The sequence below is a fragment of the Psittacula echo genome (assembly GCF_963264785.1).
Source record: "Psittacula echo genome assembly, chromosome: Z".
In the NCBI taxonomy this organism is placed as follows: Eukaryota; Metazoa; Chordata; class Aves; order Psittaciformes; family Psittacidae; genus Psittacula; species Psittacula echo.
The window spans coordinates 69,141,496-69,165,386 of NC_137742.1; the positions used below are offsets into that span (position 1 = coordinate 69,141,496).

The window sequence follows — 23,891 nt, forward strand, 5'->3', positions numbered from 1 at the left end:
GGCGCCTCAGTACCTCCCCGGGACAGCGTGACAGCCAGCCGCGGGCGAAGGCTGTGCCGTGGACTCCTTCCTGAAAAGCCGCCGGTCTTTTTATTCCTCTTTTCCCAGAGGGAGTGCCCGGCAAGCCCCGTCCAGGCTGTTCCGCGGGATGGCGGCGGAAGGCCGCGCCGTGGAGCTGGGCGCTTCGCCGTAGCAGCGCCGGTCTGCAGCCACTGCGGCGGGGCGCGGAGCCGGGCGCGGCCCAACCCCGGCTTCGCGTCAGCCACCTCCTCCGCCGTAGCTCGGGCCTCTTCCCTCCTCCCCACTTCGTCCCCGAACATCGCAGCAGGCATGGGCTGTTTCTGCGCGGTCCCGGAGGAATTTTACTGCGAAGTTTTGCTGTTGGATGAGTCCAAGCTGACCCTGACCACCCAGCAGCAGGGCATCAAGGTAAAGGGAGCCGGCGAGGCTGCGGGGTGCACTCCGGGAGAGCCCCGAGGCCAGGCTCCGCGCCGCGCCTTGCGGTATCCGGGAAGGGATCGGCGGTAGGAAAAAGGGTTTTCGGGGTCCTGCGGGAGGCGAAGAAATAATTTTGTAACTTTGGTTGCCGGTCGCGCATGGGACGGATGAGCGAGCAAGACGCGTGCCGGTGCTGGCTTTGGAAGCTTTGCTTTGAGGTACTCACTTAAATGAGCAGGTGCCGAACACTCCTCAGCACTCGGGAAACTCGTGTTTTCCTGTACGTGCTACCAAAGTAAAAAGAGAAAAGAGAGAACGGAGGCTGTTGCACAGAACGGCGGCTGTGTACGCGGCCTGTTGCGCACCCGCGTTGAGTCCCTCTGCCTCCGGTTGCTGCTCCCCGCCGAGCCTTGCCTCCCGACGCTGCTTGCCTGCCCGGGCTGGGGGGCAGAGCGAGTGCCTCTCCCCGGTCCCGGGGTCCTCAGCTCTGCTGCCCTGCCGAGTGGAGGGGGTGGAGGTCCAGCCTCCTCTGTAGCCCTGTGCCCTGTCGCCTGCTCGGTGGGAAAAGGTCTTGCGCTGCTGCTGCACGCCGGGTAGGGATAGACTTTTCAAAGTACTCATCTGCCAAACGCTAAATGAGCCCTGACAGAGGATGTGAGAAACGGGAGGTTTTTCTAAAGGCCCTTCAATTGTTCCTGTTTGATTAAGCCTGATGACATGTCTCAGACACTGGAAGCCCTTGTTCAAACAGCTTGGGACTTGAATTTGTTAGCAATATAAGAACATGGTTTCAGTGTTCATTCAGGGGAAAAAAAAAAAAAAAAAAAGCAACAACAACCCACGGTTCTTCTAAACTTAATTCTTGGAAAGAGTGATCTGTTTTTCCCAAGACATTTGAAGAATAAAAATCTGTATGTCTGTATGTTTCAGTTTGATTAAAGTTTGGTGAAAAAACTGAGGAAGGGAAAGCCCAAAGGAGGAAGGGCGAGTGTTAATTTTACCAGTATAATTTTAATCTGTGGCACTACCAGCTCTACATGTATTGAGAATCAGCTGCCTGCAAATAGGCTCATAAATCCGCGCTTAACACAGAAGAGTAAAAAGTCATCCTGACACTGGAAGTTAGACTTCAAAGACCCAACGTAGGCACTAAGTTGAGAAACTTCTGAAAAATGTACCTTTGTATATGATGTGGGTATGTGTGTTATGCATGTATATATGCTTTTGTTGCCTGGAAATGTGCAATCGCGGAAGTATGTTAAAGGAATAATCTGCACAGATAGTTCTATGATTAGCTTCATGAATCCAAACCCTGAAAGGTGATGGGTTTCTGTAGTGTCTAGTAAAAATTAATGTCCCATGAGAAAGAAAGTGTCTGAAGATGTAACTTCTTAAGAACATGTGACTTACGGTGTTGGGAGCTGTCTAGTTTAAGATGAGGGTGTGGTTTCCTGCCATTCTTAATGTGATATGAATGTGGTATGATGCTAAGTGTTTCATCCCTTCTACTTGCTCCTTCTCTGTCTTGAGTCTAACCATGGAGCAGTCACAGAGCTGGTTGGAACAGTGTGAGGACCTGGCAGAAAAGTAGCAGTTTGTTAACATTTTTGGGTAGGCAGTGAAACTGCATTACAGGGAACTTAAGGCAAAGGAGAATGTCTCCTTTTGTAGCAGCCTGTTGCTGTTTTTTTTTTTTTTCCTGGTGTTTTGCTGTTTGGTTTTTTTTTTTTTTTTTTTTTTTTAAAGATTCAACTTGTATAATGTGAATCCACAGCCCAGTGCTGTAGCTCCAGGAACCTTTGAAAACCTACAGAGAATTGCATACCTCTCCCCTAGTCAGTGGCTTCCACTACTGCTTTCTCCCTTGCTTTTGTACTTGCACAAGTGTTTGTGCAGCTGCATGTGAAGAGCAGCTTGTGTCCAGCTGAAGGCTAACCACAGGTTTTCCTTTTGCTGGGTTAGTCTTCAGCTAGATTGGTGCCCTGAAACACTTCACTGCTGGAAGAGGGCAGAACTAACTCTTTCAACTGAGTCCTTATGCCGTTTCAAACTGCTCAGGGAGCATTTCTGTTGTTTTTATCCTACAGGTTTCCACTGAAGTTACATGATTATATCTTAGTAAAAATGAACTTAAATTTTGCCATCTTCCGTCATTTGGCACTTTAACCTTGAACTATGGCTGTTTTGCTTTGATTCTTTTGTTTTCAGGTACACATATATGAATGTAGAGTCTCATGTTTGTTTTTATAGAATTTCAGCTTTGGCACTGAGGTGTAGATTATAAATGTTCTTATGTATTTTATTTTAAAACAAAGATTTCCGTAGAACTTCAGATTCTGGATGTGATCTCTTTTGTCTTCACTCTTAGTTTGTGTCACAGCTACAAAGGAAACTTATGGTTTTGGTACTGTGTCACAAATCTTGGACTGTTGCAAGAGAAGAGATTTTAAGTGGTTATGCAAGCAGCTTCATTCCCTTATTTTTTGTAAACGGATGCTGGTCTACTAGAAATAAAACCCACAAATTAATAGCTATTTACCATCTGTGTATTTAGTTGGCATTAGTGGATTTCGTTTTATTTGCTTTGAAGTGTGTAGGACTGAGCTCTCTGACTCTAGGAGTCCTAGGCAACTTCATTTCTTCAGTGATTCTGGAATAAAGGTGTGAGGTAGAAAACCTATTTCTGAACTAAGGTAGAGTTTTGGAGCTGCATTGCTTAGTTTTTACAGTAGTTATTTCTGGCTTGCTGTGCTGGACAGCAGCTATACGCAGCAAAATATGACATTTTTGAATTACAGTTTTTATTAACACATTATTGCTACTACAGTGGGCTTTAAATTGTACTTTAGATTAAAACAATGAGCAGAGGTGGCACATGACTAAGACTTTTATTGCAATTTAGAGATAATTTGTCTCTTCCTTGTGTATTTCATAGAGCTTATTAGGGAAAGGAAAGAATTGCTTTTCTCTCATTCGGGTGGGGAAACTGAGGTGCAAAGAGGTCGACTGACTTTTCCAAGGTTGTGCACCAAGTTGACATAAGAGCCAGGAATGAAGTTCTCAGCCCTCTAGGCAAATAGCAGCTGACCAGTCTCCCATGGGCTGGAGGTGTGTGTGATGATCTCTTCCTTATAGCTGCTTACAATAACTTTTGCCTCTGATAGTTCATTTTTGTTTTCTTACTGTTACCAGTGCTGTCTTGCTGTTCTCCCTTTATATCTTTGTGGTTTAAGGTCAGAGCACAGTTGTGTGCAAATGTGGAATCCAGCTCTTCAGCTTCCAGATTTACAGGGTATGTCATAACAACTGAATAATCAGGAAAGGGTATCAAATATTTCATAATCTAAATTTTTATGTTTTCCTACAGTACATTAACAATGAGACATATTTTTGAGAGTACATGTTTTGAGATAATAAAGTAATGACAGTTGTTAGTCTGAACAATTTTGGCTTAAGATGCTATTCTACAGGTTCTGGTACAGTCTGTCTAATCAAGGTATATGGTCTCAGGCTGGGACAGCTTTTCCTCTAAAAAGGATGCTCAAGATGCCAATTCAGAAGTGGATTTTAACAGACTTTAGCTACAAATATGATAAGAGTCAGCTGTTAACTGAAAAATAATCACTTCTCCAGGACTGCTTATTGACTCATTGACTCATCTTCACATAGATTAAATCATAACTTAGGCCTGCCCCTCTACTCTGCTCTTGTGAGACCTCACTTAGAGTATTGTGTGCAGTTCTGGTGTCCTCAACATAAAAAGGACATGGAGCTGTTGGAACAAGTCCAGAGGAGGGCCACGAGGATGATCAGGGGACTGGAGAACCTCCTGTATGAAGATAGGCTGAGAAAGTTGGGGCTGTTCAGCCTGGAGAAGAGAAGGCTGCGTGGAGACCTCATAGCAGCCTTCCAGTATCTGAAGGGGGCCTACAAGGATGCTGGAGAGGGGCTATTCATCAGGGACTGTAGTGACAGGACAAGGGGTAACGGGTTCAAACTTAAACAGGGGAAGTTTAGATTGGACATAAGGAGGAAATTCTTTACTGTAAGGGTGGTGAGGCACTGGAATGGGTTGCCCAGGGAGGTTGTGAGTGCTCCATCCTTGGCGGTGTTCAAGGCCAGGTTGGATGAGGCCTTGGGTGACATGGTTTAGTGTGGGGTGTCCCTGCCTGTCGCAGGGGGGTTGGAACTAGATGATCTTAAGGTCCTTTCCAACCCTAACTGTTCTATGATTCTATGATTTTTATGGTACAGTGCTACCTTCTAAGCAGACATAGCTCATTTGTTGATGTCACAAGACATGTCATTAATGTTTTGGCATGATTGCTGACTGGTGAGTTGTGGGCATTGCATATTTTGAGTCTCTTAAGGATTGGAGTAATTGTTCTTGCAGGAAATTGGTGTGCCTTGTTTCACAAACTTGTTACTGAAGGTCAAGGAAACCTCTGTGGGCCCTTAGAAAATGCTGCTATGAAGCCCATTTGTGCTTTGTTGTTTCAGAAAGAATGGTCATCCTATAATGTGTATGTAACAATAGGCCTTTTACTCATCTTGGAAACATTATTTAAGGCAAATGCTTGTTTTTTTTTTTCCTGAAGAAGTTAAAAATATTGTCAAACATCTCTATTTCATGTTTCTGCCTTTTTGGTTGGAAAAAATATTGGCTACAATATATTAGCTACTTCTCCAGTGAACAAGTTCACTAATTAGTCTTAAGGCATCTGATCATTGCACTTTTGAAGTATTCCTTGAAATTTCTCTCTGAGCACTATGTTTTATGCCGAGTCCTGTTTAATTTGACATGCATGATGGGCCAACCACAAGGTTTCGTTATAAGAGAAGTGATGAATAGGATAGATACAATAAGTCTTCCTGGAAGACTGTTTGCACTGTGTTTTTTAACATTTTATTAGGTAGTACCTTCTAATCGTGATACTCTGGCCACCATAACACTTATTTGGCATTTTAAGGCATTAATTGGTAGTTCTATGATATACCAGGCTATTTAGATGTGGCATTTCATGGTTTGTAAGGTACACTTACAGCTGAATTTTTGAATAAAATACTCAGTCTCCAAAGCAAGTGTATAGTTTGCATCTGGGAAATAAGCAGACAGATTTTTTGTGATGATGATGATATACTGAGAGTTTAACAAAATGAGATACAACAGTCTAAAAGCAGGCTTCAACATATCAACATGACTTAATAAAATAATCAAACCCCCCTCCCCAGGAAAATAAGTGAAATAGTGTCTGAGGTTAGGGACTGTGTTAAATGACTTAATATATAAAAGACATGAGTGGGTTCATCAGAATGTGATACATGTTGTTAAGAAAGTTATGGAATAATTGACTATGATTTAGTAAAATATATAGAAATAGGTAAACATACCATTTTTGTAACATTTTCTGGGGATCATTCTGGCGTTATTATTCTTTTTTTCACTTCCCAGTGAAGTTTGTGTTTTTGTTTTATTTTTTTGTGGGTTTGATTTTTTTTTTTTGTTTGTTTGTTTATGATATAAGTAGTTCAAAATGTTCCAGGCGTCATGCCTTCAAAACTTAGTATATACAGAAAATGTGAGATGCACTTTTGGATCAAGTTATTTCAGCTCTAGGGACTCCAAGCAGTTAATATGGGAACAGTAGGCCCCTATCTTTTTCCCTGGTGAAATGTTTAATGAATGCACATGTCAGCAGGAAATAGAGCGCTATGAATACAAAGATCTTACGTTGTGTTAATTATTCTAATTGAGACTGGGCATTAAAAGTCAAATTAGTAGTCATTTGCTGTGTGAATATGGAATGTATTCTTTGTGATAGGGATTTCTGCTGTTTTATACTTCTACATTTTTTAAAAAGAAAAGCATCTTCTGGTGAGAAATTTTCTTAATCATGCAGGTACATTATTTCAGAAATCCTAAAAATCTTTTTAATGGTAAATTGCAGTTGCTTTCCATCTATGGTTATTTGCTTATCATCTACAGGCATTACTAAACTGTAATACAAAGGCTCAAGCATATGAAATCATATTCTTTCCTTTGCCCTGTTCGGTATTGTTTATAGATACATTCAGGGCAGATTCTTCTAGATAGTCAGAGTATTGTTTTGAAAAGAATAATAAAAGAATAATAAAAAAGAATAAAAGAAATACAGCTGCTTTTTTTTTAATATTGAGAACAGTATTTATAAAAAGTGTACATATTTTGAACAGCAGCAGGAAGACTAGAAAATATGGTCAAACTTTAAGTGTAAGTAAGAGCATGTTTTCTTCTTTAATGTCATAGATGCAGTACATCTAAGAACTGTTTGTAGCAAAAGCAATAAAAAAACCTTTTAAACAAAAATGTAAATGAATGATACTGCATAACACTTTCCTATTAGGAAGATGCTGTTCTTTCTTATATTTCTATTATGGGCATAAAGTAGTCACTGGATTGCAGACTAAGTACAAGATGGTGCATGTGGACCATTGTTCTAATTGAAAAAGAAGGAAAGAAAAAAAAAAAAGGGCTCACAAACCTTGCTGTTAGCGACTTCTCAAAATTACTGTCACATATTTGAAATAGATTACTAATCTCAGCAGTATCTTTACAGATGAGACCAACAATTTTAAATACCCCAGGGAATAACCATAGAATAAATGAACGCTGAGACACTTCATTTTCCCTAGGTGCACTTAACAAAATTAATGAAACCAGAACGACAGCAAGAAGGAAATTGATCAATTTTTAAATGAAGTTACCTCTTAGCCAGTCTGAGGTTTAAGCAATAATATTGTCAGAGGGAACTCTTTTGCTGGTTGCAATGAGCAATCATTTCTTAATATAACTAGGGCAAATGTAAGCTGTGTGGGCCGGGCTTTTCATTAAATGCCTTCGGATTTCTGTAACTTGGATTGGGCATTTATTATACTAGTGTATTTAGTACAGTTACATACCATTTCTTGATACTTTATTCATTTTAGTTTATTGAAGTTCTAAACCAAAATTCAACTGCAGAAGTGGAACCCTTCCTCTCAAGAAAGAAAACTGCTAAAAATTACCACATGATATGCAGTGAACTCTAGAAGAGACTGAATAATTTGAAAGGTCCTTCAGAAAGAGAATTTCATTAAAAGCTGTAGGTTTTGTCACCTCATACTGTAAAATTTGTTGCCAAGGTGGTGCTGAACATGTATGAGCAAATGAGAAGTTATGTATTGGTCGTGTTGCATCATTACTAATATCCATATTTTTGGTAGAAAAAGGCATTCTCCTTTTCCATTCTTGTCAGTGGTTTTTGTTTTTGTTTTTGGGTTTTTTTTTAGTTAATCTTGTTTTTCTTATTTTTGTAATGATAGAGTAGTTGAATTAGTTGCATTTTACTCAAAAATGAGATCTTTGCAAGTGAATAATCATGTATCAATACCTGGGTAGAATTTTGCAGACCGCAATTTTAGTACACATTTTAGATACTCCCTTTTTGATCAGATCTTGTGCTTGCTATATACCAATTCAGTTTCATACTTTATAATGAAGATTGTAATTTCAGTACTGATTGCGCTTTTGTTCCCTTTTTTAACTTTACATCCTGTGTTGGAGATGGTTGAACACTGTAGGCAGTAAGGTCAAAGGGACATGCTTGGGGTCAAGCCATGCTGTTATTTAGAAGTGGAAAACCAATAGAAACAGTAGAAAATGAGAGCTCTAATCCTTTAGTTTTGCTGCAGCATGAAGGGGGGTACCTGCCTGTTTTGCCAAGCGGAAAATGTGCTTTTTTGTCTCTGATAGAAGGCTGTATTGCTTGTTTTGTGACCATAAATTTAAAATAGCCATGCAGGGACTTTTTCATCATTCTTCATGGAAGTCTAGTGAGCTTAATCCATCATTAACCTGTAGTACCAGGGGTGTTATGTTAATGCTTTGTTGTTAGAAGTCTCAGTAGTCTGTGAGGATTCCTTTTAAACACATCCTTGTTTGTCATCACCCTTGGTGATTTTTTTTATTCTGTCTTGCTGTGAAATAATGAAGTGCATACAATTGGCAAACCTCTCTCCTATCAGGTATTTGTATTACTTATATTTAATAAGGAGGATCCTTTACATTCTATGAAATCCAGCTGTTCCTTCCATATGCATTTAAAATACGTAAGAAAGCCATTATAGTAATGGATTGTTAGTCATGTGGAAGAAGTGGGCTATATTTGTTATGGTTCATGAACTTACTTATTTGTCAGTATTTACCTTTAGTCTTTGCAGGGTTACAAATGATCCTTTGTAAGCCACACAAGAAAACACTTTGTCTTCCTGTAGTTCTTGCAGGTTTGGGTATGTGTGTATAATCTGTATGTGGTTGGGTGAGCCAGTTTGGTAACATGTGGCTCAGCACTTCACTATCTTCCCTGAGTTCTCAGGAAAATGAGTACTGAATGGACTGAGGGATAAATTCTTTGGCTATGTGAGACAGAATGCCTTTTAGTAATGGAAAAGATCTTTTACATCTTAATTGCATGAAAAGTATTTGGCAGTTTCCCTATGTAATTAGTGATAAAATTTGTCATGGCTACTGATGTAGGTAAGCACATGCTTTAACGTTTGCAGAACAAAAGGCAGTTGAGCAAATGGAATGGAAAGCTTTTTCAGGTTTTATTCATGCTGAGGAACTGTCCGATTCTTATTTCCTGTAGTTTTCAGTGGCTGTGTCTTTACTCCCTGGAAAGACAATATGGGGGAGTGCAGAGAGCCTGTTGCATCCTGGACTGAGTGGTGCAGTTGGCCACATCTATGCTGTGTTGCATGCCACCCAGACCTCCTCTTTGAGGGTTCTTTGAAGTCTGCGTGATGCTGGCAGATAATCTTTTGTCTGTATGGTTGGTTTTTTTCTTCAGTAAACCAAAATAAAAGAAAGCTGAGTCTCAGACAATCATAATTCTGATTGTCATAGCATGACTGTAAGGGGCAGGTGATATTTATTGGGGTGCTTTGAAGATGCATGTGTTTTTGGGTAAAGATGAAGGCTGGCTTGGGTGAGTGAAACCAAGATGTTTATATTGGAGACCATGCAGCAAATGATCCTGAGAGCTCTGTCTAGATCTGCCTTCAGAAGAGATTCAGAAACTGGGAGACTTTAGAAGGGGTCATTGGAGAGAGGTAGCTTTAGTTCAGCAATGGTTGTCAGGAGAATAAGGCCCTGGGCAAATAAACAAAATGATGCAAATTGACAGCATGGTTACACTTGAAAAAACTTTTCTCCTATCACTGTTTCCTCTGTGAAAGAAGGGAAAAAAGCCACAAGATGTTGCAGTGGAATCTTTTGAAGTGGTGTGTGAATGTCCTGACTTGCCCTCAGCTTTTCAGCTTTAATTTGCATTGGCTGCTTGAGTTAGGGGGGGAGGGAATGGGCTTAAAGGTTATTTTTTAATAATATTTTCAGGATGAAACGAAGCCCTTAAGTTCAAAAGATCAGATATTTTGCCTCAGTTCTGAAGTGATGTCAAATTCTTCAGCCATACTCTTACCCCATTCTGTTTTTCTCTCAAAGTCCCTCAGCAGGACCTAAATGTTCCCAATCATCTGCCTATATTCCTTTTCTTTTTGTATGTAACAGTTAAGTTGGCTGAACACTAACTTCTTCACCTGGAACATTTCAGGTTCTAAAGCCTGCAATTCCAGTCATACTTGATTGGAATACCCCATGCAAAATATTGGAATACCCCACACAAAAGCTTTTGGTGTCCTTCAAAGGTTCCACATTTATTCTGGATTATTTTGAGTAGTCTTGTTCTTCTGTGTTAAAGCTTGGCAAACTATAGTGCCTTAAAAACACCTCTACAAACTGTGTTCTACAAAAATGTGGGGTATTCTCTGCTCTCCCAGTGCTTCAAATTGATATGAATGAGATTTACTATTAAGAACATTATGTTGGCCTTCTGAGTCCTTCAGCTGTACCTCCAGTGACCCTGGGCTACTCCTGCAAAAGCCAATTTTCTTTCTAAGGCAGCCATTTGGTAACTTTTGTTTTTCTTGTGAAAGCAATAGTGAGTTACCGGAGCCTTTCTCTGATTTGGGAATACTTAAAATTATGGACCCAGTTTTAGTTCCAGTGCAGACGACAGGTGTTTTGGTGTGCTTTGGCATCAACTTAAAGAGGAGCCAAATTGGATCCAATTTTTCTGCTAGCAGGCTCAATTAGTTAATGATGAAACTGAAAAGAAAATGTGTTAGATATTGTAAAAAGATGTTAGATGTTGTTCAAATAAAAGAAATGCATAAATTTTCTACCTTTTAAATAAAAGTTAAACTTTTTCTTAGTCATACTTGGCTTTTCATCAGCATTCAGGTCTCGAGTCTCTCAGGTGAAAGCATGAAAGCTGTGTTTGTTGCTTTTGTGACTGAATCTTTATTCCATGATCTTAGATCTGTTTTTTCCTACTTTCCTGAAAAAAATTGGTTGTAAAAGCAGGTTTCGTGAACTGTTCCCTGAAGTCTTCGTTTAAAAACAAGCTGCAATGACAACCATGTTTGTTTAGATATCTTCAGCTTTTTGAACAGCTGAACAAAAGTCAGCATAGAGGTCAGAAAAATAATAGGTTTATTTTCTTATGTTGTGTGTGTGTGTCTGTATGGAAATTGGAGGAGTCTTGGTGGAATTAAGATTTTTGGAGAGAGGAATATATAAAACCTCAGAAGCAAAGAAGTTTCTCAGTACTTTTTTCTTTTGCTGTGAATCTTTTTTTGCAGTGATTTGTCTTGTTCGCATTTGTGTAAGAGCTCAAAATTTTTACTGTAGCATTCAGAAACTCCAGAAGAAGGCAGAAGTCCTGCAGGAAAAGTGTTTCTGGCTTGGCATACTTTATTGACGGGAACGTTTGACTGGGAGGGCATTAAACCACCTGCATTGAGTTCACTGAAAATGAATTGAGCCCAGCTTTTTATTACAGATTTTTTTTTTTTTTTTGGCTTGTTGCTTAGACTGTAATGTATCTAAGCCCATGACATTTTCAATTTTCTTGATTTTTTTTAAATTTTAATTTTACTCTTTGTCCATGAGTGTATACAGAAATATATGAATATACAGAATGTATACCTCATACATACTCATATTTCTGTATGAGTATACAGAAATACTTCTGTTGCTGCATGTGACATACATGTAGTGTGCTTTTAGAACTCTCTCTCCAAGAAGATGAATCTAGAAATTTTCATTAGCAAATAATGTACCAAAAGAAACTCCAAAATTAAAGAGGTAAGCTGAATTCTCTTCAGTATTGTTTAGACCTACCATGTGTCTTGTCTTGATGATGATTCAAAACAGCTAGATTTTTACATGCTTTCTGTCAGTGGATTGAAGGAACTCTTTGAAATTGCACAAAGTTTCTTCTGCCTTTGCCTGCAGTGGATTAAGGTTCTTTATCTTAATATGCTTTTTTTCCTATACAGAACTTACCATGTAGAGCAGATAGACTTAGTATTATTATCTGTAAGAAGAACATCTATCAGGCTGCTGCTTATTACCTAGTTTCTCAAGCTTGCTTTGACTCATATTCCTTTTCCTGCATACAGAAGGAATATGAGATAAGGAAAATCACTTTAACTGTAGAAAAGTAGTGTAATTGAATTTTGAACATTGATTTCTGAGTGTACAAAAAATTAAGTGAGAAAAACTGTACTCAGGGAGTAAATTACAGAAGCTAATGTAGGGTACAGCACGCTTAAGAATCAGGTATTTGCTAATAAGTTGACTGTGCATAGAAATGTGCTTGATTTTGAATTGGTCAGGAACAGTTACGGGGGAACAGGAAATCTGACCGGCCTGATGCAGCCTTTTTTCTATTCACCACAAGCTTGCAAAAAGGAAAAAAAAAATCATAATGCAGGGAAAAGCATGATTCTTCTTAGCTCTTGAAGTCTGAATTGGGGGGAAACAGAAGAATGATTTAAAGGAAATTGCAGTAGTGATTGTTTTAAGTGCACACAAAGGAAGCCTTGCGCTCTGTCAGGAGCACTGCTCATTTTCAATCTGGAAGAAGGAACTGAACATTTAATTAAACAATGCCTTTGACTCTCTTAGTTTATGCTCCAGCATCCATGATACGTGGTAGACTTTAGGTTATTTTCAACTGTACAGCTGTTTCCTCTTGCATAAAGTTTGGGCTGAAGCTTTTGTAGAGCCATACATTTGTTAGTTGTAGTAGCACTTGAGCACACCCATGAAACACCAAACGACTCTGCTAACAGCCTAGGAGAAGCTGCCTCTGCCCCAGAGAGATCTCAGCTCAGGGCTGCAGCAGTATACCAGTGAGTGGATCCAGAAGTGTGGGAGGAATGCCGGGTGGGATGGAGGAGAAAAGAGGCCAAGCTGTCAGTCCAGGAAGTATTGCCTCAAATACTGAAATAGCTGCATAGCTGATTAAGTCTGGGGTTGTTTCTCTGGTGGTATAAGTTTGCAGAATTCTGCTGTGAGAAAATTGCACCATGTATCTGCCCCAAATTGTAAGTGCATATTATGGGTAGCTCTGGAGTGATGTGTATCCAGTTATTGCATGGCTGTCATGATTTTGAGTAAGGGTGTCCTGTTTCATAAAAAAAAAAAAAAAAAAAATTGTGAAGGTAAACCAGCATGGAAGCAGTTTGTGGCGATAGAAATAATTTTGTGCTTCCCTAGCTTAACCTTTTCTTCAGTGAGAATGATAGTAGGTTAGCATTAGCAGCTCGACTGCCTTTGCCTGAAATAGGCTGGGAGAAAGGTACACTGTAGTTCCAGGAGCAGTGTAAACTGAAGGAGGTTTCTAGGCAAGCCTGGAGATTTTAAGCATCTCTGACAAAAAGCTGCAAAGGCAGCTCATCTGCCAAAGGCTAGCAGGTAATCTCACAGTAAGTACTGACCTTATAAAAACACAGAACCCACAGTCTATGAAATGTGTTTAATCAGTCCATCAGCCCTGACAGCTCATCAGACCCCCAACCTCAGGATTTTCTCTGCATGCAGAAATTGTCTTTCTGACTAACTGGATGTGCTTTCATGCGGAAAAAAAATACAACCCCCCTGTAATCTATTTGTCTACATGTTATTTTAGTGCTTGTGTTGTATAGGCTACTGTCCTGGGTTCAGCTGTAGCAGTCATTTACTTAGCAAGAACTGAAAACATCGGTGTTATCAGCACTGTTCCCAGGCTGAAAGTCAAAAACACAGCACTGCACCAGCTACTAAGAAGGAGAAAAATGACTGCTACTGCTGAATCCAGGACAGCTACTCACTTCTGGGAAAAAGAAGTGTTCATAGAATCATAGAATAGCTGGGGTTGGAAAGGACCTTAAGATCATCTAGTTCCAACTCCCTTGCCATGGGCAGGGACACCCCACACTAAACCATGTCACCCAAGGCCTCATTCAACCTGGCCTTGAACACCGCCAAGGATGGAGCACTCACAACCTCCCTGGGCAACCCATTCCAGTGCCTCACCACCCTAACAGTAAAGAATTTCTTCCTTATATCCAATCTAAACTTCCCCTGTTTAAGTTTGAACCCTTTACCCCTTGTCCTCTCACTACAGTCCCTGATGAATAGTCCATCCCCAGCATCCTTGTAGGCCCCCTTCAGATACTGGAAGGCTGCTAGACTGCTTTGGGTTTGAAAAGACCTTAAAGATCATCCAGTTCCAGCTGCCTGCTGTGGGTAGGGACACCTTCCACTAGACCAGGTTGTTTAAAGCCCCACCCAGCCTGGCCTTGAACACTGCCAGGAATGGGGCAGCCACAACTTCTCTGGACAATGTTGGAAACATGTATATTGAAACATATATATATATATATATATATGTTCGAGGTGCTTTAACTTTCAGGTATATATATCTGTCTATGCTAAGGATTAGAGCAGAAAAACATACGTGAAATAACAGACTTGTTTGAACCCTGGTGGACTAGATGATTTTTGTGATCTGCCCCCCCCCCCATCTGCTTCACATAGATAGGAAGCTGGATCTGCTTGAAAGGATTTTTTTATCTTGAACAAAGGTTTGTTCTAGTTTTGGGGTCCTGCTTCAACTGGCAGTTATAAGTTCCAGTGACAGTTGATCAGGCCAAGGTAAGTCAAGTCAGTGGTTACACACTGACTTGATGAGTTACACACCTGACAAGTAGTCAGGTCACACACATCCTGCTACAAGAGAAAAACCCTCAAACTATCCTTTGTTTGATTAACTCAAATGTCTTCTAAGCAATAATGTATCAAAGCAAACAAAATTCAAGTCAAACCAGAAAAAAAATGCTGCATATGAAAAAGGAGAAATTGGCAGAATCTGATCTTGGTGAGGAAGATCCTGTCGATGTCAATGGTGATTGTATCATGTAATTGTAGGCAGGATTGGAATTGTGCTGAAAGGATACAGGCTTGATACTTGTTTTCAAAAGTATTCTGATGATTAAAAAAGACTCTTTCAAAAGTCTTTTCTACAGATTGTGCTTGGCACTTGGGTAATTCCCAAAAACCGTCTCAAGTCCTGAAGTACCAGTTACAGAGTAAACACCAATTTAACAGTATCAGCTATACTGAGTTGCCTTTATAATGCCTGGTGTATGAGAGTTAGACCCATGAGCTGAAACTGGGAAGCAGCATCTTAGCATTATGAGTTGGCATTTTCTTACTCAGTGCCAGAAACATTGAAATATTTTATGCTGTTCAGTTTGTATTTTTAATAAGCAAACAATCCCAGATAATTAAAGGTGGATTTAACAGTTTTAAGGAACAGCTGCTGCTTCCACAAATGTTTGCCCCTAAACAATACTGTAATTCTTCACATAGGTGCATATTAAGACTGCAGTTTAAAAGGTTTGACTGTCACAGAGTCATTTATGTAGTGATATAGAGCTGAATGTTCTGTGGTTCAGATAGGTGTGTTACCCTACTAAAATCAAGTTCTGGGACTACAAAATCTAAGTCTTTCACTTGCATGCAGTATTTGTGGGCTCTGCTGATTCTTACAAGTTTCTATGTAAAGGTTTGGGCAAATGATCAAGCTGGTAAGTGTTAGCTGTGTTAGCTATCAGCATGCATGAATAGCAATTATTTAGTAATTAAGTCTAGTATGGGTTGCAGTAAGAGGATTTAGTTGCATTACCTTTCATTTGCTGTTGGCTAGGAGCCTGTGCAGGTTGTGGTAGTAGTAGTTCAGCTTACATCAGTATCTTCAAGGGTCTCTGATTTCTCTGGAAGGCTTCAAATATGCAATGCTACAGTCTGAGTCTTGCAGTGGATTTCACATTGGTGTTTTTGTCAATGAAAAGTCTTGGAATTTCTTTCTTGCTTTAATTTCAAATAATTTAAACGTTCTGTTGTCATGAACTCAAAAGCATGAACCCTGCTGACTTCTAAAACCATTAAGCCTGCATATTTCTGTGAGAAGCTCAGAATTAAAGCAAGTGTTAGGATTTTTGATTAATTCCCCCCCCCCCCCCTTAAAGTCATCATTTTTCAGTGGGTAGGATTGCTTCTGTAGAGCAACAATGATAGAAGAGAATTAGATTAATAGGATATATAGTCAATATATAGTTACTTTACATGAGGGGATGGTTGCAAACACGTGGTTCATTGTTTACAGATTCTTTTGGTCTGATCTCTGAAAATCTCAACTAAAGGAGCCTCACAGGAGCTCAGCTGCAGTCCTTTGTTACTCTTCTAGTTAGAAAGCTTTCCCTGACATCTAGCCAGGGTCACTTTTGTATTTAGTTAAGCTGCTTTAATTTTTTCCTAACTTCTGTGCGTCTATGCGCAGAGTACATTTGATCTTCAGTCTTTTTAAAAATGCTTTTTCATACCATGTTAGGAGACTTGATGCTAGGAAATGCTGGAAGCTTTGACTTTGGGCAGGTACAGGCACTCAAGCAATCATATGGCAGCAAAGCTCAGGGAAGTTATGCGTGTGTGGGGCATTAGGTATGTAGTCTTCCACTATCTTCTCATATTCATGTGCCTAGGGAAAATATCAGGACTGGCTTTCTTTAACTCCTGCCCAGAGTTTTTGAGTATCCCTATTAAACTTCATGTTTTGTTTTTTTTTTTTTTTTTTTTTCCTGCAGTGTGTCCTCCCTGAAATCCTGCTTTGCAAGTTCTCTTTTGTCTTTCTTGAATAATTCTTCTTGTTCTGTTGTTTCCTCCCTGGATAATAAGGACAGAGAACTAAGTTAATCTAAACAACTTTCTTAGTCTTCCCTCACCACCTTCTGTTTGGTTTTTAACTAGCCTGGTAAGAGAGAGAGATGGGAGCTTCCCAGCAAGCAGATGACATCATGTACCTTGCACTGACAAAAATACAAAAGAAAAAAAACTTTCAGCAGCAGTTTCATCCATGAGTAGAAGCTTGTGCATAGATTCCCTTTTTCACTGTGTGAAGCAAATCAACCAGTTTTGTTAGCACATCTTGAACAGCATATACTTTTATGCTCCTGTATGGATGCTCTTACTTGAGAGGTTGATCAGCAGTGGTCTTTAGGCAGCTCCCTCTGAGGATTATTGTTCTGCTGTGGTTTTTTTTGAGAGTCACCACGCAGAGAGGGCTTAACCTTGGGACTTTGCAGAAGCCTTTGTTAGCTTCTCCCTCCCCTGCACCAAACCACAGTACACTCTCTGAATGTGTATAATTGTTTCTGCGCTTCATGTCGGATTGTCTCTCTGCTTCATGTTGGATGTCCTTGGAGCTATTTGCTTGGCAGAATGTTGCCCTTTCCAAGAAAGCTTTAAACTGAGCCAGGCTAGCATCCAACAGATATCCAGAATATGTGATATGAAACAGTCTTCTGAAGAAGATGATGGAGAGACTGAAAGCTGGTAAGATTGGTGTGCTAGCCAAAGGCTTCGGATGGTATGAAAATGAGCAGAGTGCAGTTGTTGGTTCTGCCAGTCTAACCCCCTTGGGAGGGTCTGATCTTCAAGTCTCTTTCCATGTAAGAAATTGTATGTCCTACCCCCCCCCCCTCCCCCAGTTTTGTTTCATTATTTTGACGAAGTTTTGAGAGTTAGATGTGGGCAGGTTCGTCATAGCTGTGAGCAGAGACAAGGGGTATTGGACAGAATTCGTACTCCTGTGATTGAAATAAAGAGAACTTGGGCCTTCATATAATTAGAGCGTCGGAGGAAGTAAGATTGCTGGTGTTGTAAAGTTTTACGGTTAGAAATAGCGTGTGAAACTGTAGAATCAGGACGTTAAAAAGTTGTGGTCGGCAAGTAGTGTTTAGTGAGCCGACATTTGTTAACTTTTGAATGTTAGCCAATGGAATTGCTGTATCCAGGGATATGACATAAGCTGGAAGAACAAGATTGGTATATAACCCAGTGTCTGCGCAATAAACTTTGGCAATTGCTTGATCACATTGATCGTCTCAGCATTGTTCGTGACCTCCGCGCCTGCAAAGTGGCGTCTGAACAGGGACCCTCAGCTCGGTAGCTCGCAGAGTCGAGTTTGAAAGTCCGACGGGAAAAGAGGGGGCAGAGAGCCGGCCGAAAGCAGTGCTACCCCAGCGCTGGAAGTCAGACGTCTGCAAAAACTTTGGGAATCTCACCCTGATCAGGTGAGCGGCCAGGGAGGAGATGGGGCACTTGCTATCCAAAGAGGAACAGGCAGTGGTGAAGCTCCTCCAACATATTCTCTCTAAGAGAGGAGTACAATATGATAGTGCTGCCCCGCAAAGGCTCTTAAAATGGTCCCGTGATCGTGGCTTTATCCCCACTGTGCAAGCTGCATTCGAGATTTCTGTGCGGGAGCGTATAGGACAAGCACCGTGGGATGAGATCAGTAAGAGGACAAAAGAAACACAAAAGCTCTCCCCTCTGTGGAGGTTGATGTTAGAGACTTTAAAAGAAATGAAATCTGAATGGGCGGCGGTGGCGTCTGTACTTATGGCCACTGCTCCCTCCTCAGAACATTCAGGAACAGGAGTGGGTGCGACATCCATGGCGTTTGCTCCTCCTACTGTGCCTGGAACTGCTCCCCGAAAACCGTCACAACTGGCGGGGAAGAAAAACCTTCGACAGCGATCACAGAGCGCAGTAAGAGTAGAAGGAGCGACCACCTGCGTCCCAGATCCCAAGGGAAAAGACCCTGAGTCTGCATTGGACCCGAGTCCGGGATCCCCGGAGTCAGAACCGGACTTATATCCTTCCGACTCTGACTCTGATTCTGAACAGTCAGTCTGTTCAGCTCATCGACAGCGGGTAGCTGACCTGGCAGATGAACAACTTCAACTGATCCTGAAAAAGCTGGAAGCTTTGGAGGCCGGGGGAAGAGCTGCTGGGCTGTCTGCTCCACCCTCATATAATCCTTTTTCGAAGGAAGGGATTATGGGGGAGAAGTCGGGGAAGGGATCAGGAGGCGGGAGAAATCCGGCACATCGTTGGCATGGGTTTATCAGGGATGCAATTGTAGACGGGGAATTTGCCGACATGGGGCCTTAGGCTTATCCAGTGTTCACCACCCAACAAGGAGCAAAGGAGTGGGAGGCTCTTGATTTAAAAATAGTTAAGGAGGCTCAGCAGGCAGTGACCACCTATGGACTGAAATCATCTTATACTCAGGCCATAATTGCTCACATATTTCTGGCTTGTATCTTAGCGCCATATGATATCCGGTTACTTGCCCAATCGCTGCTTGCTCCGCATTTGCAGCTTTGGTTCTTTAACAAGTGGGATCTAGCCTGCCAAAGGGTTGCTAGTCAGCCTCGCCAGCGGGGAGATCCATTGTTTGGGATAACAGCTGATACAGCTGATGTTTTGTTAGGGAAAGCTCAATATGATGATCCGCAGACGCAAGCTAATCTGCCAGCGGCTGTCCTAGCCTTGTCCCAGGAGCAGGCATTGAAAGCCTGGTATGCCTTGCCTGATGACAAAACTGCTCCTGGATTCTTGTCTATTAAGCAGGGACCAACGGAGTCGTATCAGCAATTTATTGATAGGCTATTTGATGCCTTGAGAAAAAATCCTGATCTAAGCGATGATATGAAGGGAAAATTGCTAGACATCATGGCCTTTGATGGAGCCAATGATCAGACGAAACAGATTTTAAGTACTTTGCCGAGGAGGATGTCTGCTGCTCAGCTGCTTGAAGCAGTAGAATGCATGGGGCATAAACAGAAGGCAGCCTATATGGCTGAGGAGTTTGGTGCTGCTGTCCAACCATTTGTCCAGAGGAAAGGGGGAAAAAGAAAGCATAAAAGACGCTATAATTGCGGAAAGTTGGGTCATATTTGGGCTCAATGTAGGGCATCAACGAGGTCACAACCCAGCAATCGGGCAGGCAATCAAACTGGATCAAAATGGTGCGTGCGGTGCCAAAAGCCCACACATAATACGACAGAATGTAAGGGTCCGGGAAACGGGAAGTTGAGCGCTTACCCTCGCGCTCAGACAAAAGTGCAGGGTGCTTGGACAGCCTCACCTCCGCCACAGCCGGCAGTGCCAGAGTGGACGTGGCAACCACGATAGATGTAACGCTACTGGATACTCAGGTGCGCCTGATTGACTCTGCACTCTGGGATCCGTTGGGACATGGACTAAGTGCGTTGTTAATAGGGCGCTCCTCAGTGTCACGTCGCGGAATTTTTGTAATACCGGGATTAGTCGATGCAGATTTTTGCATAAATATCACAATTATGGTTTATACATTGCACCCTCCGGTGTCTATCCTGAAAGGGGAGAAGATTGCACAATTAATACTGTTTGAAGCAAAGGTGCCTTGTCAGGGTAAACGGGAACGGGGATCAGGAGGTTTCGGTTCCACAGGACAACCTGAGGTCTTGCTAGCCAAGGAAATTTTGAAAGGGAAGGCCACAGAGTCTGTTTGTTTGAGTCATTGTAATGGACAATCGATCAGGCTGATCGCCATTTTAGATACCGGGGCTGATGTCACGGTTATTCCAACACACAATTGGCCCTCTGATTGGCCCTTAACTCAAGCCCCAACCTCTATCACAGTACCAATAACCCAGGATTATTTAAGTTACTTGTTGGGGAATTCACTTGCCCTGCAAGTAGCTCTTGCAGATTATCCAGGAAACATTAGTAGTTCTTTTCCCCAGTCCCGATTGTTACCTCTGCTGACATCTCAAACTTTCGAACAATTTCCAATTAGATCTGAAGTACCAGTAAAAGGATTGAGTGTCTTCACTGATGCTGGGTGAAAGTCTCGGCGTGCTGTAGTTACGTGGTATGCTGATAATCATTGGCAATGGCACTTAATTGATGACGAGGCAGCTGATGCGTTGCAGACTCTGGAATTAAAAGCAGTGGTTTGGGCCTTTTTATGTTGGACCATCCAGCCAATTAATATTGTTTCTGATTCTCTTTATGTTGTGGGAATAGTCCAACGCATAGAAGGATCTCTCATTCGTACCGTTAAAAATTCTCTTTTGCTGTCTATATTGTTACAGTTGATCCAGGCTATCAATCAGCGGCTTGTGCCATATTTTATCACTCACATCCGAAGTCACCAATTTTCTGACAGTTTGGCACAAGGGAATTTGCAGGCTGATCAGTTGGTCGCAGCTCCTATGTGAACTGGGCCTGCTCCGAATTTATTTGAACAAGCATGCAAATCTCATGATTTTTTCCATCAATCCGCTAAGATGTTAGCTCATCAATTTAATCTATCCTTTTCTGATGCGCAGGGCATAGTGCAGTCATGTCCTGCTTGTCAGAAATCGGGCCTAGGTTTGGGGCTGGGAGTCAATCCTTGTGGCTTTTTGGCCCTGCAGCTGTGGCAGATGGATGTTACCCACGTCTCAGAATTTGGTCATCAAAACTATGTTCATGTTTCTGTAGATACATTCTCTTTGGCGGTTTGGGCAACAGCTCAGACCGGGAAATCCGCCAAGCACGTAATTCGCCATTTACACGTGGCTTTTGCAGCCCTGGGAGTGCCTTTAGCCATCAAGACCGACAATGGTCCTGTGCATACTTCTTGCGATTTTGCTCATTTCTGTGCCTTATGGGGTATACGCCACACTACAGGACTTCCTCATTCCCCCACGGGACAAGCTATCATTGAACGCGCTCATGCAGTTTTAAAAATGTTATTACAAAAACAAAAAGGGGGAGCCCCTGTTCCACCTGCAGACCGGTTAGCAAAAGCGAATTATGTGATGAATTTTTTACGGCTGACTGGAGATCGCGCGGAGCCGCCTATTGTTGTTCATGGCAGCGCCTTGTCGTCCGGATGTGTTAAAACTACAGGTGCTGGAGTCATGTATAAGGAACTGGGTTCAGGTCTGTGGAAGGGTCTGGTTGAAGTTATAATGACTGGAAGAGGATATGTTTGTGTTTCTACAGATGCTGGGCCAATATGGGTTCCAAGCCGCTGGGTGAAGCCATATTGATCCGCATCGGGATCTTGATGATGGCTGTCACAATCGCTGTGACGTTGGATGATCCACTTATTGAGATGACAAGGCAGCAACAGAACATGTGGGTAACATGGGCGAACAGAACCGACACTTCTAGTTTTTGTGTATCTTTAACAGCTGTGTCTAATCCATTCCGCACTTGTTTAATTGGTATATCCTCTTTGGAGCCAGAAAGATTTCTGGGATATCTAAGCAACATTTCGTTAGCTAACCAAACCGTACTGCAACAAGAAGGAGAGAAGGCCAATGCTTCTGATGACTGGTGTCACGGAAATCAGACAGCCCGCCAGTGGCCCGGGGTTAACAAACAGTTTTGGTGTGGAGGTTGTATCAATGGTAATATCGCAAACCGGACACTAGCTTGGATGTCTGTTTTATCAATTCAGCACTTGAATAAAACTTTACCATGGGATCCGCAGGAATTGCAGCTAGCAGGGTCCATAAACGGAACTAAAGATGGCTTGTGCTTTGGCTTTAGTGCTAATATAATTGATACCCTGGCTAAAATGAGGTGTGTAAGCTCTAGGAGCGGGGTGCAACGCCAGTCACTTGATATGTGGACCAGTGTGTCTGGATCAGATATTTATGGGATACGAAAAGCTTCTGAGACCCGAGCATGGTGTGGGGGAGCTGTAGGGCTTGAAGAATTTGGTCGGCATGAACTTTTCCCAAACATGTCGTTAGCTTTGCCCAAGGGAGTCTTTTTGATTTGTGGTGATCGCGCTTGGCAAGGTTTCCCAAAATTTCCACTTGGAGGGCCATGTTATTTGGGAAGGCTCAGCCTTCTGGCACCACTGGTATAACTCTTACGGGCGCGGAATAGAACCCGAAGTAAACACGCTTCAGACACCTTGTCAGCAACCTGTAATGACTCAGTAACTCTAATAGGAAAAGCAGAGAATCTGTTAGCTAGCATATTTTGTCCTGGCTGTGCAGCAGTGATTGCTAATGCCAGTTTGCAGAAGCTGGCATGTTGGGCCTCAAAACAAGCTAATCTCATGTCGGATGTTTTGACTGATCTGATGAAAGACGTTGATAGCAATCGTAAGGCTATTTTGCTGAATCGCGCCACTATAGATTTTCTGTTGCTAGCACATGGACATGGGTGTGATGATCTTGATGGAATGTGTTGTTTTAATTTGTCTGATCATTCAAAATCTATACACGCAAGAATTCGGGAATTGCAAGAGCATGTTAATAAGATACAGGTTGAGACGGGATTAGATGATTGGTTAAAGAACCTGGGAATTAGTGGTTGGTTAAAACCGTTGATATATAGTTTGGTACAGTTGTTATTAACGCTTATAGTGATCTTGTGCATAGCTTGTGGAATATTTGCTTGTGGAAGGGCGTTGACTGCGAAGGTACTATCCAAAGTGTGGCTTATTCAGCGGACAGCTCCACTGGAAGGCATTGTCAACGCGTTCATGATGGAGAATGGACATATATAAGAACTGAAATAAATGCCTCTGCTCAAAAACAAAAGGGGGATTTGTGGGCAGGTTCGTCATAGCTGTGAGCAGAGGCAAGGGGTCTTGGACAGAATTTGTACTCCTGTGATTGAAATAAAGAGAACTTGGGCCTTCATATAATCAGAGCGTCGGAGGAAGTAAGATTGTTGGTGTTGTAAAGTTTTACGGTTAGAAATAGCGTGTGAAACTGTAGAATCAGGACGTTAAAAAGTTGTGGTCGGCAAGTAGTGTTTAGCGAGCCGACATTTGTTAACTTTTGAATGTTAGCCAATGGAATTGCTGTATCCAGGGATATGACATAAGCTGGAAGAACAAGATTGGTATATAACCCAGTGTCTGCGCAATAAACTTTGGCAATTGCTTGATCACATTGATTGTCTCAGCATTGTTCGTGACTTCTGCGCCTACAGTTAGAGACTAATAGATATAGTTTTTTCCAATCCCTACCACAGGTAACTAACTACAGTATTTTGGCAGTCTCTCTGTGTCTTGTCTCTGTAAATGATGGTGATGGTAATAGAGCAGAAGGGGCAAGTGATATGAGGGGAAATGAGCACTGCGGTATGAAACAGCTACTTCATATTTTAATTAAAGTTGATCTTATAAGATATAAGT

At 41.7% G+C, this 23,891-nt stretch overlaps 1 protein-coding gene across 1 annotated transcript in view; it reads left to right on the forward strand.

Moving 5' to 3' along the window:
• Positions 1-330: 330 nt before the first annotated feature.
• EPB41L4A (erythrocyte membrane protein band 4.1 like 4A) overlaps positions 331-23,891 on the forward strand; it is a gene marked incomplete at both ends in the record, with an annotated part of 124,650 nt that continues 101,089 nt past the window's right edge. The window contains one exon of the mRNA XM_080638643.1: positions 331-429. Within this exon, the coding sequence (XP_080494769.1) occupies positions 331-429 (99 nt within the window). The remainder of the gene's footprint in view (positions 430-23,891) is intronic.